The sequence below is a fragment of the Metopolophium dirhodum genome, chromosome 3, assembly GCF_019925205.1.
Source record: "Metopolophium dirhodum isolate CAU chromosome 3, ASM1992520v1, whole genome shotgun sequence".
In the NCBI taxonomy this organism is placed as follows: Eukaryota; Metazoa; Arthropoda; class Insecta; order Hemiptera; family Aphididae; genus Metopolophium; species Metopolophium dirhodum.
Genome location: NC_083562.1, coordinates 14,969,918 through 14,991,847, shown reverse-complemented (window position 1 = coordinate 14,991,847; position 21,930 = coordinate 14,969,918). Strand labels below are relative to the sequence as shown.

Here is a 21,930-nt window from a genome sequence, read left to right as displayed (position 1 = left end):
TCATTGAAAAAAAGTTAAGGCTATGTATCATAGGGGTGCAAACAGAAACTTGTTTTAGGGGGCACATAAATAGTCACAGACATTGGACTCTCAGTTCATAATTACGACTGGCGAACAGTCTGTGCACACCAATTGCATCAATTATATTTTTAAATTCCTTTAATATCAAAATATTAGTATAGAAAATGATAATATAAGCATTTGGTGAAAATGTCAAGTATCTACAGTTCTTTGTTTTTGAATTACAAATCATATACATCATACATCAACAATTCTGGGGTTGGCTAATAATCACACTGGGGGGTTAAGCAACTTTATATACGTCTTTGGTTGTGGTGGTATTGCATTTCATAATTTGTGATCTTGGATTCACATAAACAATTGTATAAAGCCATAAGTCTGACTTTTATTGGATTATAGAAAATATTTCATAGTATTTAATAGTGTCATAATGAAGGTAATAAGTATGTTTATAAGTATTTAAATTTTTAGTTTCAAATTAATAGGTAAAAAACTCAAAATATCTTAGTTCAAAACTTCAAAATGCTTTTTCGCAAACTATAAATTTTGAGTTGACAGTCTTGTTTTAGAAGTGAAAATTATGTTTATCATAGTTTTTACTCTTTAGGTACTTAAAAAAAAAATAATAAAATCACTATTATTTATAGCCATATATTTAAAAATCATTGTAAAATAAAGTAGTCAAATTTTCAATATAAATTACCAATTTTTCAAATATTTGGAAAATCAAGTTTTTTAATTAAATCATGGGCACAAATATCTTATTCATCTCCTTATTGTAGGTATAATGCCAAGTCCATAAAATATGCTTCCAGTTTTTCTCGAGGCTTTAAACTAAGTTTCCCAAGTCTAAATAAAACTTTTCTGGTCAAAATCTAAACTTTTCATTAAATTTTAAATTTTGTTTAAACCATTAAATGATTTATTGCACTATACATCAACACACAAAATAAGAGCATCTGAAATCCTCTTCAGGATCTTGTTATAAGTCATTGCCATCGTAAGCAAATAATTTTTTTCTTACTATAATATAGAAATTATATAGATATTATCTAGATCTGGGTGTTTTAAATTTGTGAAAACTATTTTAAATTCCGATTTAGCTGTACATTTTTTTGTCTCTATTATTTTTTAAAAAACTTGGAAGACCACTAAGAAATTTTGCAGAAATATTCAAGTTTACTTTGCAAGCTTTCATTTACAATGTTAACTTCACATATAAATACAATACAAATTTTTATTCACATAAACATGTAATGCCTTATAGTTTTATAATTTTTGATTTTATCAATATTGAACAATGAACATTCATCATATTTTAAATACTATTTATACTATGTAATATATAACCCTTTCAAATCAATTTTTACCGGCCCACTAAATCCAAAACAAATAGTCGGGTGAAGCCAAAGTACCATTTGTTAATTGTCACACCTGTTCACATGCCTATATATTGAATTAAAATTTTTTTTTGAACTCATACCATGCATTCTTAGATCTAGTTATGATTAATGTGCTTGACCTAAGCATAATGAATGAAATTATAATAGATAGATTGAAACAATATAATTAACTCAATATAGATAATATGTATTTATTAACAAGTCATTAATACCTACTTATCACAAACATTACAAAGATGTTCTTTAAAGACTGTATGTAAAAAAAATATCAATAATAGTTCAAATAATTTATAAATAAAAACTAACATAATTATTAGTTAATATACATTTTTTCTAACAAAAATAAATATCAATGTAAGTTAAAAATAAGTATTTATTTAATAATTATAATGTTAATTTGGTCATAACTCATAACTGCAATAATTATTTGCCAGCTAATTCATTTATCAGTTTTAATTTAAAATAAATAGATTTAATAATTAATTAGTCCTTAATCCTTAAAGATAAAAAAGTGAAGGATGTGAAAATGATAATACAATGTAGTTTATTTATACTGTTTTAAAGTTCTGCTGATAAGGATTTTTCATAATTCCAACAACTTAATACAAATGAAATATTATGTAAAATAAAATAACATTATTAAAATTTCTTATACATCTAATTAAAATAAACAGAAAACAAAGAAATGATAACATAAATAGTAATTTCAAGAAAGTTAAGAATAATGAACTGTAAATATACAATTAACATTAATTTCATAAATATGGCAATTTAAGTAAAGCTCTTGAAAACAAAATATTGCATTTTGGATTTTCTTCCACATAAATAGATTTATTTTGCTTCACATAAAAATTATTTTCATATTAATTAATGAGCAAACTTAATTTGTTTTTTTTTAATAATACATTTTTTTTTTTATTAAAGCATTACAATCACAAACTTCTTATTATTTGTATTATGTAATGTTGTACTAAATCTTGTTTTTAATCTAATCGTTTGTTGTAGCAGGTAGTACAAAATTGATCAGCTTTCATCACGCTCAATGAAATCCATTATTTGCTTACTTATTATATCGGTAGCTTTTTGTGATTGTGGTATTAAGAATCTAAATACCATCAAATTAATATAATGTAATATACAACATCTTTATGAATATGAGTAATAGTAGTAATATTAAAGTTTAAATCAATACATTTTTTGAATTAATTTTATAAACTTTCTAAATAGATGATTTTAAGTAGTTTTAAAAAAATATCTAAAACTTTACCAAATATTAATTAATAATAATTCTAAATTTTAAATTTCTTAGTTACCAAACCAATGAATAATAAGTATTACCCTAAATTATAAAATACAATGTAGTAAAGTGGTCTCATATAGACCAAAATACTTGAATCAAATTAAAATAATTAGTAATTGTCTTTAATGTTTATGCTTGCTAAGGTTTATTAAACCGTACGTACATACAAACTGAAAACTGTTATACAAATTTTAACTACAAAATTACAAACAATTAAGTAGAGTTAATTTCTCTTCTATGTTTGTAACTGATGAGAATATATTCCAACTATTACATCAAAGTACATAGTATAAAATATAATCTACTAGCTAATCCCGTGGACTTTGTTTCCCATTAAAAATGCCAACTCTATATGAAAAATAAATTTTATTTTCTAATACAACAGTTAGAATATACTAAGTTGAAATGTCGCTAAGCAATATAATTATATTAAATACCAACAGCAATAGCAACCATTTACTAACAACAATTTCCATCGGAAATCTTAAAATCCCTGTTTGAGCACCTCTCGGGGTTCGCCCTTTCCCTTTTTAAATTGGCCTATCTTTTGGCCAAAGGTCTAATCTATCTCTGTACCAAATTTCATCAACATCGGTCTAGCCGTTTAAGAATGCTTAAAGAACACACACACAGACAGACAGACAGACATAAATTTATATAATGTATATTGTCACAAATGTAAAAAAAAATGTAACTGATACCAATATACTCGAACTACAGGTATAATGAATATAATAAATTAATGTTATATTTTATGTAATAAATACTTTTGGATGTCCCTAATTAGTAATTTGTATTATTTTTAATTTGTTAAATCTAAAGTAAAATTAATTTATTTATTCTCATTAGCGGGAGTAGGAAATTGTTTTAGTTATGTAGCTTTGTACAAGATATAGATAGCAGACCTAGTATGAGATGTTCTTAACAATAAATTAAAAGATAAGTGTTTTATACTATGTCATAAATCATTGCATAACACACTATAACAAAACATTTATCTTTTAAATATTAAAATATGTTTATTAAGTATTAAGTAAATTATTACTACTATTACCCTAATTTTTTTATATTGTATACAACTCAATATACAAAATAATAACCTGTCTATATCCTTTTCTGCTCCAGAGTATTCAAAAATAATCAAATCCGGTCGTTTCTTGCGACATTTAATATTCAAAATAGTTCCCAGTGAATGATTTATCAATGAATTGATTTTATTCGGATCTTTTGAGTCTACTTCGACTATTATAAGGTTATTTTTTGTTAACACCAATTTCCTAATATTAAAAAGTATAAAGCATCATATCATCAAACATTTGTTTAATTCAACAAAGAATTACTATTTAGTTTGAAAAATAATAATTAGTATATTACCCTGGAATTACTGTTCCATCATTTCTGATATGTTGACAATCAAAGGATGCAATTACATTGGATTTATTTAATAGTATCGACAAACTATTATTATGAGCTGCATCATATAGTTCATCTATTTAGAATTAAAACTTTAGGTTTTATTAATAATAAACTTGTAAATATATTTTTAAATACCTTCTGAATCTTGATTATTATCATCTTCATCTATTGCAAAAACTGGTGCCATATTTCTGTATCTTTTGCTACCTCCATCTGTTTTTTCATTCTTTGTACTATTGTTATTACTTGATAAAAAATCCATTAATTTACCTTTGACTTCAAACGATTTTGATCTCATCGCCACACTAAGATTTACATATTTAATCATATATTTTTTTATTCATTAATATTTTGAATGATATTTACCCGAGCTTAGAAAACAATTCATTAGTTGAATTTGTTTGAGTCAATCGTTCCTTATTTTTATGCGGGCTACATAGACATTGTGAACATCTATTACGATCATGATCACTCAGGCCATCAATATTGTTTTTTTCAAAATATTCGTGGAGTGCTATTAGATTGGAGATTGTGAAGGAAGGTTATTAATGAAATAAAACAATCAATATTTTTTTAATAATAAATTAATTAATATTAAGAAGAAAAATACAAACCTTGATAGCCACCATTTAACATAGATACATAGAGAGAATGTTTTTGTAGAAAAGCAGAAACAACCATGTGGGTGTTTTGATTAGCATCTAAGCCACTACCACAACCTGAGAAACACCAATGTTCTCCTCCCCCTGAACGGCCTTCAACAAAGCTCTGCTTTTGACATGATAATAACCCTTCAACCGCAGTCCAAAAAGAAACAGGATCTTCCAAAAGCTTTAAAATCAAAATACAAATTAAACGTTATTTTTAAAATTTAATCTTATTCTTTATATGAAGGTATTGTTGCAAAAATCAGACAAGTATAAATGTTTTTATGGAATAATAAAAAAAAAAATTCCCTCCAAGAGGGTCTCTACAAAATAGTAGTACAAGTAGTTTTTATGGTAAATATACTTATTTGGTTTGCCGTTTTTGCTGCAAAAAATTATCACATTTTAACATAATAAATAAATAGTATATATAATAGTATGTATACATTCCACAACTTGGTTATTTTAAAATATAGTTTTATTTTATTTTAAATAATATAGTACATTTTTTCATGAAAAAAAAAAATGTAATTGTAGGGAAAACCCAGTCAAGTATATTTTGAGTGAAGTTTATTACATTTTTATAAATTCTATAATATAGATCATGCTACACAGACAAGCCAACAGTGTCCATACGTGTCCAGTATCTTTCATAGAATTCAAAATTGTAAATAAGTATAATTTTCAATAACATTTTTATATCGTTCAAGTGTTTTTTGATTGATCCTAAAAGTTTCAAAACTTATCTGGCTTTTGAAACAAGCCTTTCATATAATAAATAAAAATATTAATAATGGTGCATACTAAAGTACTGTCCAATGGAAAGGCAATAGGCAAGTGTCCAGCATTGTACTGTTCTGCAGGTCGGCAATCCATAACAAAAAATTTCAAGCTATTTGTCAACGTTCTATTTGTATGAGATACTAATTCGGTTACACTGATTGGAAGGCATAACATTTGTGAAATTCCTTTATTCTGCAGCTTTGGGTCAAAAATGTATCCAGCAACATCCTGAAAATCACGCCGAATACTAAATATTGTATATTACAGATATTTAATTACATACTTTTATAAAAGTTGAAGGTGTTTGTTTATCATAATATTCTGCCAAAGACCAAAAATCATTTATATCATCTATGGCCAATTGTGATGGCAAACTCCCAAGAATTTCAATCAATTGTATTTTGGGTTGATGTTTTAATGAAAATATATGATCCCTAATAATAATATTAACTATTATATTTAAAACTTTAGACTTGGATAAATAATTGTTATAAAAATATTTACCTTGCATTGATGATGAATACTAAAGCTAAGAAAAATATAAAAAACTTGTCTTTTTTTGCTAAGTATAAATCCCAAATAGTTAAAATTACTTCTAAAGAACATGTTTCCGAAAATAAAGTTTGTATCTATAAATAACAAAAATAATTATAATTAGTAGGTATTGAGAACTATTATATTTTAGTAGATTAATAGATACCCAAGAGTCACTATAAAGTTCTGGTCCTAATTTCAGAGAATCTAGTAAATTACACAACTCTGGATCATGATATAATAACAATATCCGTAATAAATGATAACAGTCTTGATGTTTAGCTAAGTACTCTTCATCAACCGCACGGAACATAGTATATGTATCAATTCGGGGTAGTTTTAATGATATAATCGGTCGAATTATTGATGACCATCTCTTACTTTTATCATACGTATCTATATTATATATTTTACACATTGTCACCAGTATCGCTTCAGTGTCTGACAAACAGTTTAATTTTTCATCTTCATCTTCAATTTCTAAAGAAGCTAAACATATTTAAGAACAGGTATAATAAAACGTATTTAATACTTCAATAATATTAGTTTGTTCACAGACCAATTAACATTTGACAGTCAAGCTCCAACTGTTCTATGTTCTTTATAATTGGTCTCTCATCTAACAAAGTTTGAATAGTATCATCGTCACGAGTCAGTAACTGACGCCACATCTGACCCCTACATTCATTGGCAATTACAGTAAAATTTCCAGATTCTTCACTAAGTGGAGACTCATCTTTCTCACAAAGTGCTTTTTCTAATGCTTTCATCCTACACATAAATCATTATCATGGAATTAGTCAACATAACATTATGAATATTGGGTATACATACCATCCTTCATCTTCTTCTTCAGACATCTTAAATCTTATTTATCTAGACTAGCAAATGACGTGTTGAATAAATTTGAGAAGAAAACATAGCTGTTACATTGTTAATTTACAGTGATTTCTTTGTTAATGATCAAATACTCATAACAAATATAGGTACTTCGGCACTAAAAATTAATCATAAAACCAAATTAAGCATGATTTGAAAACGTTAAAAAGTAAATAAATCATTATAATAGAAGTGAACTTTTCTGAAATATACTATGATTTATTACAGACATTACAGTAGGTACCTAGTACAGTATAACAGTTAATAGTCAAATAATGTTATCTAATAATATTATGTATTTAATATTTATCAATATTCTTTAGGCAAATGATAAGTCTTTATCTTATTAGTTCGTGGTACCTATTCATTTAAAATGGAATTTTTATAGGTTGGCATTAATGTACAAATAGTACAAAACTACAAAATACAAATAAGATTACCTACTTATTACTTATTAGAATAATCTGCATAAGCCTTAGAATATATAGGTAGGCAATAAAGCATAGGCCATAGGTAAAAACTATATTCTATTGAATAGTTAATAATAAATAGATAATAAAAAAAAAACATTAAAAATATGCACCGTGGTTATTTTTTAGCAGGTAGGTACATATTATAATGATATAAATATATTATAATGGGGAATTCAATTTTTTTCAAAATGAAAATTGAGAAAGGCGTTGCAACAAAATTAATAGTTAACTCTGAACTAAATACTAAATAATATTTAGTTCAGTGATAGGTACTGACTAAATTGATGACTTAAATTACAATATTATGGTATATGGATGCCTTTAAATTTTAATTAGATAATGGATGCTGAATGCTGATCAGTGATCTGAAAATGTTGAACTGCATAAAGGTCGACAATTTTAATGACAAGATGACAATATAGCAATATCATTTATTAGACATTAGTCAATACTTAATAATTAGTGCATACCTATTGGCAATTACCACTGGTTATAAATAACTAATAAGTAGGTACTAAAAATACGCTATATTTATATCAATATTCAATGCTGTTCCCTACGTCCGTCGACCACGTTATGTAATAATGACATTATGTCTATAAGCAAAACCATAATGTAGTTGGAGTACTACTACGTACCTACTCTATGAGCTAAACTCACTAAAAAGTATAGACAAAACATAAGTAGTTAAGTAGTTTAGTAGTAGGTATAGGTAAACAAGGTAGGTATAATATATTTAATACATAATAAGTAGGTATATTAGAGTAGGTATGTGGTATGTAGGTAGGTAGTAGGTGCCATATGGCATATATTATACCATTTATACCATGTACCAACGACCCACCATGGCTAAATAATTTTATTAGCCATGGTAGGTACCTAATTATTAGGTCCTAATAATATATAATTCAGAAGCTAAGCAATGATTAAAATTATTTATAATTTTATACTATAGGTAGGTACAGAAGAAATTAATTTATTTGATGATATTAGTTTTTTTTATCTAGTATAATAGTAGGTAGCTATGCTACTATTACTACTAGATAGGTAATAATGTATAAGTACTATAAATAGAAGCCTGTGTTATCCTCTACCCATTTATAACTAATATAAGTTATAACTAAAGTATCTAGAGTTATCTCCGTGAGAAAATACATCAAAAACTATAACACAAATAATTTTACTAGGTTTCTAATTTTGGAATTGATTATTAAATTATTTATATTCTAAGCGTCTTGCAAATTATTTATTATTGTTTGATAGTTGATTTTTTTATGTTGGATTTTGGATTAAAAAAATTGTTATTATTTTAATAGGTTAATTGGTATTAAACCTAGACCAGGAGTGATGGTCAATCAATCACTGCGTTCACTCGGACAATTAAAATCGAATATTATACAACCCTCGATAATCGAGGATCGATTTGTTATAGAAACCGCGCCCGTAACTTTTGAACAGTAAGTTTCCGTACATTTTTTCAAACACTTTTAAATTCAGCATACTCATCCACGTATTTTTAAAAAAGAGTGTCTGGTAAGTACACGTATCCCGGTGTTTTAATTGGATTTTCAAACCTAACCTTAGAATTATCACAGACATCAATAAAATTTACATCACATGTAAGTCTTTCTTCTAATGTCTATGATGGGTTGGTTGTTGGTACATTAGACTATTAGAAGTATAATAATATACATTACAGTGCAGTTTACTTGGTAGTATATATACTTGCTTTTAACTCTTAATTAAGTATCTAGGTACTTCATTAGGTACCAACGCCTTAGAATATAATATTATTATAGGTATTGTTAAGTATTGTTGTGTTTTTATTAGTATTAAATACATTTATTTAAACACCAGAAAACAAATATTATCTACCTACCTATATAGTATATACTTTATATTATATCTAAGTTACTACAGCATATATAGTCCATACATACCTTGCTGCCTATTTAATAAATTAAGTCATTAACTGTAATACTTACACATTTATATTGATATTAAAAGCTACTAGATTCTAACTGATAATTGTATAACTACTTTTAAGTTATAACTGAAAACGAACCTATACCTATTGGCTATTACCATATAGATATTAATATTAAACTATTGTAGTATAAGATTGCGGATTGACGTGTAACATATAAGTACCTACTACCTAGGTACCAATTGGTTAACGTTACTTAATGTACTAGGTATAGCCGTATAGGCCACTATAGGTACAGAACAATAGTAATAAGTATAGGCTTATTAGGTACATATTTAAATAAATACCTAGGTATTTAGTTTATACTTTTTAGATACTTCATCCTCTCCTCTCAGGTCTCAGGCTATTAAATATTTTGTATATAGGTAGGTAGGTAATATTGAATCTTCAATAATACTACTTGGACGTTTTATATACCTACAATTTTGTCTTTAATCGTTTTTTTTTTTAAATCATAAGCTTTTCTATCACCATTTATCTTATTATCTGTCTATATAAGTTTTATATTTACATATTTTGTAAATCTATCTGGTTTTAATTAGGTAGTGTGGTACCACCCGTATAGAAAATACGCGGTAAACCAACTATATACCCCTAACCCTCGTATTCTCTAGTTAATGACACTCTCTAAAGTTAATTAGAATGGCACTGTTAACTCGTTGAGGTACGATGGTATGCGCTTGTCAATTCTTAGTTCGTTTTTATCTAGTTGAAATGACTCAAAGATTACGTCATATACCTTGGCACTATTCAGTTTAATAAAACTTCATTGACACATAGTACGTATATCCTGGCGCTGTTCCTATAAAAGGTAAGAACGTAAGAATGACTAAAATATTGTTTAACTCGGGTTTTCAGGTCGGAAACACTTTTATTGTATTAAAACAAACATAAATAAGACACTTAGCAAATTCAAATCGCCTAGCCCGTACTACGATCGGCGTTACACACGCACGTCGTACCTACGTGGCTACGTCCTCGCCGAATCACTCAGCGACAACGGGGCCCCGTGCCTGCGCGTACGGCGGTGTTATATAGAAAATATTATTGTCACCTCAGCACATATTGCTTCGCTGGCCTGACCCATGTCAATAATTTACAATTTAAAATATTCCCACCTATATTACATATATATATTAAATAATATTATTTTGACGACTGTCTGCAATATACGACAGTAGGTATCCATATTATAATGCTGCGCGATCAGTTATCTATATTATTATAATATTATATAATCTCATATTCTCATTAGTTATTAATCATTATTAATAAATTCGTAACTATCATAAATATTAGAGATTCTTTAATGTCCATGGTAGCTATATATCCAGGTATCGCGTAGTGGCGTACTATATTATATTATATTTTATATTTCATTATATTATATAGTATTTCATGTTGTTATTTACATATTATATAAACCTACTAATAATTAATATATTATAATTGTAGTTTTCATAATTTCACATTAGTAGGTAGGTATTTGAGATTCTGAGATCTAACTAATAAAAAAAAGTACCATATTATTTGTTTATTCATCTTATTTAAATCCAAGACTTTACTAATAAAATTACTCGTAAACCATGTATACAATGATTTAATCCAGTAACCTATACACCTATACGCCAAAGGTAGAAATGAAGACTATATATTTTTATCATACAAATACATTTTTTAAGATTTTGATGGGAGCGATGAATGTTTCGGTGTAATATTCATGGGAGTATTTAAAAAAAAATTTTGTACGTCTAATAATTTCTTACCTTTAGGAGCAGTAATATGCTTTAATCTTAAGCTTTGAGGGTGTTTTTTTGTATACAATAATTGCTAGGTATCTCAGGGGGTCAAAAGTAGAAAATTAAATAACCGTAATACACACTTGAAATTTTAACTAAATATTTATATACCTAAACATTATGTCTTATTTCAGCGTAACGCCACATATTATTGTGTAATATATTATATTTTATATTTTTTATGAGCGTTTGAATTCGGTATTTTTAAATTTATGTTTGTAAGTATGACTTATATAAGTATATAATTTAACCACTAAATACAACATATCTATATTATGGTTTCTATGTCGGTAAAAATATTATACTATAACATATCAGTAGCCAGGAGGTTACAAACCAATGGTATAATTTCAGTGTTTATAGAAGAGGACAAAAGTATTGATTGAACAAAAAAAAAACAGACCACTTCACTAGCTAGCTAATTTTTACTTATATTTTTATTTTGATACAATTCCCATCTTACACAACTTTATACGTGTTTGAGACAAAAATAGCCTCGTTTCATAGAAAATAAGACGTTAATGAGCTAAATAATTATGGTATAGATACCTCAGTATCGTCATTTTATATTTTTCTAGAGGGGTTGAACAATTAGTTAAATTACAATACAAAACATGTTTGATAAAACGTAATTGAAAAATAGAAAAATGTTAAATAAGTATCTACTATTATAGAGGTTTTTCATTACACATTACACAATATTATATTTCCTCAAAATTAGAAAAATTATAGTTATGTTAGATTTTACCAACAACCGGACCAACATTGGACTGCTTGTACAATCAGAGACAGTGGCAAATTACTACCTCCCCCCACACATTTCGACACTGAACAGGTACCTACATAGTAGTATCAATGCTATCATACATAAATATATCATTTTATAATTCAGTTGACTAAATCAAGTCTTGAAAAATATTTAAAACACGTACCTAAAGATGATATTCAACCTCAATAGCCAACATTCAATCAATATCCACATGTCAGAATTTGGATTTAGTAAAAATTTACTTCAAAGCAGTATATTATATTAAATAGGTACTTTTATGTATCTAAAATAGCCAATGGGTATATATTTATTTAAAATAAATATTATAAACAACAACTAACAAGTAAATATAAATTATGAAAAAAAAAATTAAAAACCCAAAATATTGGTAGGTAGGTAGGTATATAGTAGTTAAGATACTCACATATCATTATAGCGGTGATAATCAACATGCAATAATAAATAATGTGGTTAACAGTATACAAATGAGAAAAAAAAATAGGTAATCATAAATCGTTATAAATAAAATAGACTATATAGGCGACTGCAGTAACAACGCGTAGGAACCAAAAATCTAAATTTATTCACACTTGTAAAAATTGTTCAACAATAAAAAATAAAATTCAATAGACAAGAAATACAATTAATATGAACAATTGATTAATTATTGTTGGTATATGTTATACATTTACATTTCAGTATTTCACATTTCTAAAGGTTACCTACCTAATAGGTACCAGTAATACCTATTACTTCCTACACGCATCACATTCAATGATGTCAAGTGTTAACTGATTATATTTTACAATAATTATTATTTATTATGTTCAAATTTTGAGTAATAAAAGCATTGCATGACGTGATACCATAAAAAAAACAATAAATAGATTACTACTACGTTATACAGGTGGTATAATGTTACACTATTATATATGAACTATATTTTATGGTTAATTTTATTTCAACATTTTGAATTAAAACTGATAGATATCATTGGATCCATCAAAAATTGAACATTATGTTAATAAATTACACAGGGTGATTTTTTAAGCATGCTTACCATATTTTTATGCTTAAATTATACATAATAATTTCTAAATTTAATTCTTGGAATTTTTTACACTTTGACTTTAAAGACCATATTTTTGAATACTTGAAATATTTTATGCCACTTAAGGATGATCCTGTGATAATATAAACTTTTGTTTTTCATATAGGACCCCCTCTCATCCCCTCCCCTTATTGGCTTATATGGTGTTCCGTTGAAATCATTGCTACTAGTATAGGGCAGCAATGCAGCATATATTGCACCAGTTTTCGTTATATACACTTATGTCGCAGAAGTATAGAACTCATTCCTTCAGTCACTTTTTCATAGCCAGAAAAATATTTTCTGATTTTCACATATAAAATCTTGATGGTATATTAGTGAAAATATGATAACTAGATGCAATAGATATTGACTGGATGTGTGGGCGGGTTGACGTATGGTAGGTATCCAACCATAATGGAGACGAGACTAAGTAAAGATGTCTAAGTATAAAACTATAACCTGTAGATAACTATGAGACTACCTATTTTATATATTATACAAGGTGTTCAACAATTTGGAAATGCTTTAATTACTGTTTGTTTATTTTTAAATACTTACTGGCTACTACCTACATAATATGGCAATAAGTAATAATATAGATAACACTGCTAAACATGTATTAGGTAAAATATTTAAATATTTAATCACCTTATTAATTATATCATATTATCATTCATTCGCTCATCAGTTCTAATTAGTCTAATGACCGTTTCCAAACTTTTTGAACACTGTACATATATTTATGTATTTTAATATTTTATGTATTATGTCTATCTGACTATGTAGGTACAGTTCTAATAACGTCTACCATCTATTTAAGCATTATAGAGTGTGTAACAGAAATACCGCTGAGGCGCTGACAAATTAAATAACTTTTGTCTTTTGCTCTACAAGTACGATTACTAACAGGATATGTATATTGTATATAGAATATAGATATTTTAAATACTAAAAATAAAACTATTTTATTTTATTAAATTTTATTGGAAAAATTCAAAATACCCATTTGCAAATCTAATTTTTAGACAAATTTTGATGATAAAAAGTAAAAACATATTTTATTTAAATCGAGTAGTTTATTTTTACTATTGAAATTACTTTTGAAATATTAATATTTTTTTGGAGTAAATTAATTTTAAACGTTAAAATGAATTTTAAAATATTCTTTTTGGGAATCTCCTGTCATAGTAGTATATTTCTTAAATTATTTACTATCCATATAGGTAATTTTGATAATTGTTGTCGTTTAACTATAGTATCAAATTTTTAATTTTGTTTGTTAGGTGTTTCTGTTACACTGCAGTATACTGCATGCAGTATGCGGAAAAAGTCTAAGCTAGTTCTCATATTCCTAAATCCTAATCAATATTACGACTTAGTTTTATTTAAAAATATATATAAGTAGCTCGTGAAGCAGTAAATAACCCTCTGACCGAAATACGCACGTACTCCTCATTCATCGACATCCATAGGAATGTCAACACCTTTTGTACTAATTTATGGGAATCTGAATGGCGTCGTACACCCAATAACAAACTGAGAGAAATAAAAAATACTACCAAATACTGGCCTAAACCCCATACATCAAATCGCAAAGATGAAGTAGTTATCAATAGATTATGTATAGGTCACTCAAAGATGTCCCATGGACATCTTATGCGCAGAGAAGAACCAGCAATGTGCCTAACCTGCGGAGAACCTCTCACAGTCAAGCACCTCCTTATCAACTGCCGTATCCATACAGATACCAGAAAAAGTCTAAAATTGCCCGACAACCTCTTTGAAGCCCTCACCCCTATCCATGACAACACCAACAAAATAATCATATTTTTAAAACAAATTGATATGTATAATTTAATTTAAGAATTTATTGTATAACTATACTCTATTATGTACTAATTACCAATTTTTGTTGCAAGCTAATAACCTTAGCAGTTGATGCTGTACCATGAATAAAAAAAAAATATATATATACCTAATATAGTTCAAAGTTCTATTAATTAACACTATTCCTGAAAATGTAATTCGTCTTGTGATTTTATCAGTGTAAACCTGTTAAAAAACCAAAATTTGTATGGTTGTATTCGAGTTGTTTGTATATGGTTTTTATGCTGACGAAGTCTGTTGATTGTTCGGAGTTAATAAATAATAATAATAATAATAATATTTTAATGTACCTATAATATTATGTAAATCGTAAATGTATTAATCTATTAATTTGTAAGATAAAAACAATTTATATATCGACTATATCTCTATCGTGATTTCCATCTATATGATCTAAATGTGCAGGATGAAGACGCATAAATTATAAAACTAACTGGACCTCTAATATCAACAGGAATATAGATGTACTCGTAAACACCGAGGATCAGCATTCTCCTTTGGACATTTTTAACGTTTTTTTGCTGTTTCTTAAGAGTTGAGGGTCAACTCTGCGTGGCCTACTCCCCAGGCGTGGATTCAGGGGAGGGCTATGGGTGCTCGGGCACCCCCTGTCGTCTAAGCCACTAATAAAATAAATTTGTATTCAAAATTACATAATCTAAAATAGAAAGGTGTAACCATTTTTTTTTTAGATTCTGAGAGGAGAGATGTTTTTTTTTAATTTTTAAAATTGTATGATTCCTCATAAGTAGGTATGTTTACTTTTATCAAAAAAATATCTACCGGAAACTTAAATAAAGTTTTTACTTCATTGGCTATTCTCTCGATTTCTCATGTATAGGAATGTAGTGATTTTCTTATTTTGTTGTAATTCAAATTTCAAACACGAATAACTGTAGATACTTGAAATGTATACACCATATAACATCTTATCAATACCCATACTTGATAAAATGTATCTACAAAATATTTTAACCCGTTTTGTGCTGTTTACGAATATTTTAAATATTAATTTTTTTTTTGTTTTTTTCTTTAACTGTTAATACAATTAAATTTGTTAGGCAAGCAATTGTTTTTAATGAGTGTGAAAATTTAATAAAAAGCTCCTGCTCTATTTTTACTATAGCAGTTGAAAAATTTTTAAAATACTTATAGGCACAATTTTTTTTATAAGCATTTAAGTTTGAATCATGGCAAAATTTATTAAATTTAAAATTTAAAATTATTTTGTTGTTAAAAATGTATAAAATGTTTAGTTTTTATAGCTATAAGGATTGAAAATTTAAAACAAAGTTCCATGTAAATAGGTAAATAAATTACTTTATTCACAAAAATACTTCGTAATTTTATAGTCTTCGGTAAGAATCGTTTTTCTTATTATAAAATGATATTATATCATCTTTTCGAATTAAACACCATCCATTAAACACTACAGTGATCCAATTGTAACCTACTGTACATCAGAGCGACATATACTTGCCCAACTTTTTTTTTAAGCACCCCTGTTATAATTTTCTAGATCCGTGCCTGCTACTCCCTAAAGAAACTGCGGGAAAACATTGAAAATCACTGAACTCAGAAGTGGATACACAGTATTTTTTCCATAGTAGCACATTATTATTATTTATTTAATCTCACGGAACACTTAGGATAAATATTATCTTTTTGCCAAAAATAAGTACTTATTAGGACCACGAATCACATACCTACGTCAGGCCGGGTCAGGGGTAACCAATTAATATATTTATTTATGTACACGATAAGTAGTAGCAATAATGCTTCGATTTTCTTTAACAGTAGGTATCTTGTTCGATGGGAAAGTGAATCTAGTTAGTGCATACGGGAGGTTTTTGCTGTTTTTGGTATAACTCTAAATGACCGTAGATACATGCAATTTTCACTGAATGTTTATATTAGCATTTGCCTTACGCCATAAAATATTCAAAATATTTTTACTTGTTTTGAGCTGTTTAACGGACATTTTAAGTTTCCAATTTTTTTAGGTTTTTATTCTATAGATGTCAATAAAATTTAATTCGTATTGAAAATTTAATACAATAGGCTCTTAATTATTAATCTTTTTATCTTAATGTTATTGTTACAATGGAAGTTGAAAAATATTAAAAATACAAAGTCACAATTTTTTTTTATAAGCTTTCAAGTTCGGATTTTGACAAAATACGTAAAAATCACGAAAATGTGCAAATTATTTAGAGTTAGAAATTTATAAAATATTTTTCTTTTTAAATCTAAGACTTTAAAATTTATTACAATATTCCTCATAAGTTTGTCTACCTTCACTTAAAACAAAATGTCTACCGGAATGTTGAATTAAATTTTTATGAGCGTTTGATGTTCAACTTTTTACAATATTGCATATTCACTCGATTTCTCATGTAGCGATTTTCTTATTTTGTTATAATTCAAAAGCGAATAACCGTAGATACTTGAAATTTACACCATGTGTTTATTTTATCAATTCCCATACTTGATAAAATTTTCAAAATTATTTTGATTCGTTTTGAGCTGTTTAGAGACATATTTAATTTTAAATTTTAGATTCTGAGCGAAGCGATGAATGTATTCATTTTACAATGATGTGTGTTTTTTTTTTATTTTTTTATTTATTTTTTTATTTTTTTATTTTTGTGTCTGTCATCACCTTTTAGGACAAGTGCTTAAATTTTCTTCAATAGTAACTTTTCTGATAGGAAAGTGAATCTAGTTGGTACTTTGGGGGTCAAAAGTAAACATTTCCCAGTAGTTTTCACAAGCGACGTGAAAAACAAAAGAAAAATTAAGGAAAAACGGGAATTTTTACGCAAAATCTGTTTTTGAGAAAATCGATTTTGGTTTTTGGTGTAACTCTAAAACAAATGACCGTAGAGACATGAAATTTTGACTGAATGTTTATATTAGCATTTTCTATACACCATAAAATTTACAAAATATTTTGACTCTTTTTGAGCTGTTTACGGCCATTGTCAGTTTTCAATTTTTTTAGTTTTTTTTTCTATAAATATCAATAAAATTTTATCTGTTGAGTAAAAAAGCTTGAAAATTTAATAGAAGGCTCCTAGGTTATTGTTTCAAAGGCAGATGAAAAAAATTAAAAATCCTTAGTCACAGTTTTTATTTATAAGCATTTAAAGTTCAAATTTTGACAAAATACGGAAAAATCACGAAAATTAGCAAATTATTTTGAGTTGAGAATTCATAAAAAATTTTCTTTTTAAATCTAAGATTTGAAAATGTAATTTAAGATTACTCATAAGTTTGTCTACCTTTATCAAAAAAAAAATGTCTACAAGAAAGTCAAATTAAATTTTTATGAGCGTTTGAATTTCATATTTTTACAACATTTGATATTCACTCGATTTCTCTTTTAACAATTTTCTTATTTTATTGTAATTAAAAAACGAATGACTGTAGATACTTGAAAATTTCACTGAATGTTTATATTAGCATTTTCTATACACCATAAAATGTTGAAAATATTTTGACTCTTTTTGAGCTGTTTACGGACATTGTCAGTTTTCAATTTTTTTAGTTTTTTTTTTCTATAAATATCAATAAATTTTTATTTGTTGGGTAAAAAAGCGTGAAAATTTAATATAAGGCTCCTGATATATCGTTCTAATAGCAGTTGAAAAATATTAAAAATACATATGCACAATTTTTTTTTATAAGCATTTAAAGTTCAAATGTTGACAACATTTATCAAATTTATAATTTATTAATTATTTTGTGGTTATAAATTTATAAATTTTTAACTTTTATGGCTAAGGATTGAAAATTTTAAACAAGGCTCCACGTAAATAGGTTATATATAAATTACTTTATTCACAATAATATCATCAAATATACTTGGTAAAATCATAGGCTGACTGACCGTTTTCGCTCAGAATCGTTTTTTTTATACAATGATATTATATCATTGAATTCAAATTTAACACCATCCATTACAGTGACCCACTTGTAACCTACTGTACAGCAGAGCGACATCCACTTATCCACCTTTTTTTAGTTTTTTTTTCTATAAATATCAATAAAATTTTATCTGTTGAGTAAAAAAGCTTGAAAATTTAATAGAAGGCTCCTAGGTTATTGTTTCAAAGGCAGATGAAAAAAAACAAAAATCCTTAGTCACAGTTTTTATTTATAAGCATTTAAAGTTCAGATATTGATAAAATACGGAAAAATCACTAAAATTAGCAAATTATTTTGAGTTGAGAACTCATAAATATTTTTCTTTTTAAATCTAAGATTTTAAAATGTAATACAAGATTATCCATAAGTTTGTCTACCTTTATCAAAAAAAAAAAATGTCTGCAAGAAAGTCAAATTAAATTTTTATGAGCGTTTGAATTTCATATTTTTACAACATTTGATATTTACTCGATATCTCATGTAACGATTTTCTTATTTTGTTGTAATTAAAAAACATTTGTCTGTAGATACTTGAAAATTTCACTGAATGTTTGTATTAGCATTTTCTATACACGATAAAATTTTTTATATAATTTGACTCTTTTTGAGCTGTTTACCGACATTGTCAGTTTTCAATTTTTTTAGTTTTTTTTTCTATAAATATCAATAAAATTTTATTTGTTGGGTAAAACAGCGTGAAATTGTAATATAAGGCTCTTGATATATCGTTCTAATAGTAGTTGAAAAATATTAAAAATACATAGTTACAATTTTTTTTATAAGCATTTAAAGTTCAAATTTTATATGGGCTAATGTTTAGTAAACTATATTTGAATAAATATAATCAACTAAACACTGAGACATAATAAATTTATATTTCCTTTTCAAATGTACCTAATCTTTATTATATAATATATAGATACCTAAGTAATTATAATATTTTTTAAATGGTCTAAATTTGAAGTGTTCGATTAAAATAACCAACTTTTTATCGTATTTTTAACGGATACTAGTATATAGTATAGATTAGGTGACCCACTAACCCCCCACCTAAATATATAACTGTAGTAGTGCAAGTTGTCTGTTAAGAGTTTGAGTCGTACACTTTCACCAATCGTATTTCAGTAAATTATATAATATTTAATATGTCACTCCTTTTTATAATTTGTCAAATGTAACATTAAATTTCACTTATACAAGATAGAAATCATATTTTATACACCGCTATTATTTTAAATCTGAACATTAATCACCTATATACAACTACATTTTTGTATTTTCAAAAAAAAAATATAACAATTATTCTACAGTTTGAAAACGTAGGTACTTAAGAGTTTAAGTTATAAGTTATATTTTTTGATTATTTTAACCGACTTCTCATATTTGTAATTTGTTATTCTGAAGCAAAATATTTTCAATTTTCATGAACATTTTTATATGTACCTCAAATGAATATTTTATGAATTGTTTATTATAACTTATAACTTGTTATAAACCATTTAACATTTTTTATGAGCCGAGTATTGCGATATAATATTGCGATGTATCCTCTGCTTCACATTATATATCAGTGTAAATATTTGTATACACTTATAATACACTATATATAATTATTATGGAATGACAATTGGTTTGGATTAAAGAGGGCAGATGTGAGATGAGGCACCTGCCACTGAGCGCAAGTTTTTAAAAGCGCGTACAAATATTGTACAGTGTAATATATTTATACCAGTCATGTTTATTGCAATAAAATTATCACTCGTATATTTTTAAAGGCGGGAAAAATACTTAACTTGGGCGCCAAATTTCTGAATTCTTGATGGTTACATGAAACTTTTAGAGCTTGTTTTAACTATTAAAAATTGTGTTTCATTGTCAAAAAATATATTTTTAATATAAGATGACTGATACATGGTCCCACTTTGTATAGAATCTGTATTTATTCAAATTCTGATTTTTGTAATTTTTTAGTAAACCATACTTTCAGATAATTACATTTGCATAGTTAGTATCGATACAAACTCTTGTTTTCAAATGCGAACCACACTTTTTTTGCGAAGTTTTTGCTAAATACCGCGATAGTAATCCTTATAAAAATTCTTTTACATATTGTTATAAAATATATGAAATATTTAGTCTAGTTGGTGTTGGTCTTGTTTATTTATTATACACAGATAATTTTCACAAATTATGAAATTATATGCTGCTAATAATATTACCTAATTATACTATAGTTTAAAAATCATCCTCCATGCCCCCCTACCTTTTAAGTAGTTTTAACCTATATAGTTTTAACCTATATATCATGGTAAAAACATAAAATTTAATAATTCAGAAACTACTCGTTAGAATTTCGATTTTAATAGGTGGGTATATAAAATTCTAAAAAAAATTGTTTGTCTAATAGTTCACTGCTTAAACGAGCGGTTTTCATTTAAAAGCAGCATTTTGGATCGTTACAGCCTTACAGGACTCCTGCTTAAATAATATATTTTTTTTAAAAATGCATGATTAAATAAAAAAGATAGAAATTACTGTGAGCATGCCTAGTGAATCACATTGTATATAATAATATAACATCACCACATAGGGAGGTACCTTAAAATAATATTATTATAATTATTATGATTTATTAAATGTACCTATATTATATTGATATAATAATCACTATTATATAGATGTGAATATGTGAGCATAACAACTTCATCTATTAAAATTATAATATAATACTGTCGCTTACCTACATATCGCGAACATTATACTCGAATAGTTTGAATAAGAGTTTGACGTTTCTGTTTCGATACACAGTGAAGCGTTGCCGACTGCCGTAAAGTTAAATAAAAAATAAAAATCGATAAATATTATGTACGTAAATTGTACGACAGCTATAGGTAAAAGTTTATGTTCCTATAGCCTATATACTAGACTACAGACTAAAGTATAATAGTCGTGGACGTGTTCACGTGTGTGAATGTTTAAAGAATTTCAAGGCATCGTAGTGAACGGCGT

General features: G+C 26.7%; 1 protein-coding gene across 3 annotated transcripts; it reads right to left on the bottom strand.

Moving 5' to 3' along the window:
• Window positions 1–1,801: 1,801 nt before the first annotated feature.
• Window positions 1,802–21,844, bottom strand: LOC132940342 (TBC1 domain family member 23). Of its 3 annotated transcripts, none has more exons than XM_061007878.1 (13): window positions 21,662–21,844; window positions 6,939–7,101; window positions 6,664–6,875; window positions 6,271–6,593; window positions 6,075–6,199; window positions 5,854–6,004; window positions 5,592–5,798; window positions 4,755–4,971; window positions 4,507–4,654; window positions 4,276–4,445; window positions 4,099–4,213; window positions 3,825–4,001; window positions 1,802–2,529 (listed from the first exon to the last, which is right to left on the bottom strand). In XM_061007878.1, the coding sequence occupies exons 2-13, from the start codon at window positions 6,962–6,964 to the stop codon at window positions 2,448–2,450; spliced, it is 1,953 nt and encodes a 650-aa protein (XP_060863861.1). In that variant the 5' UTR covers window positions 6,965–7,101; window positions 21,662–21,844; the 3' UTR covers window positions 1,802–2,447. The 3 variants fall into 3 exon arrangements, with proteins under 3 accessions (XP_060863861.1, XP_060863862.1, XP_060863860.1); XM_061007879.1 differs by lacking the exon at window positions 21,662–21,844 and adding an exon at window positions 12,436–12,739; XM_061007877.1 differs by lacking the exon at window positions 21,662–21,844 and having other exon boundaries at window positions 6,939–7,260.
• Between the last annotated feature and the right edge of the window lie 86 nt (window positions 21,845–21,930).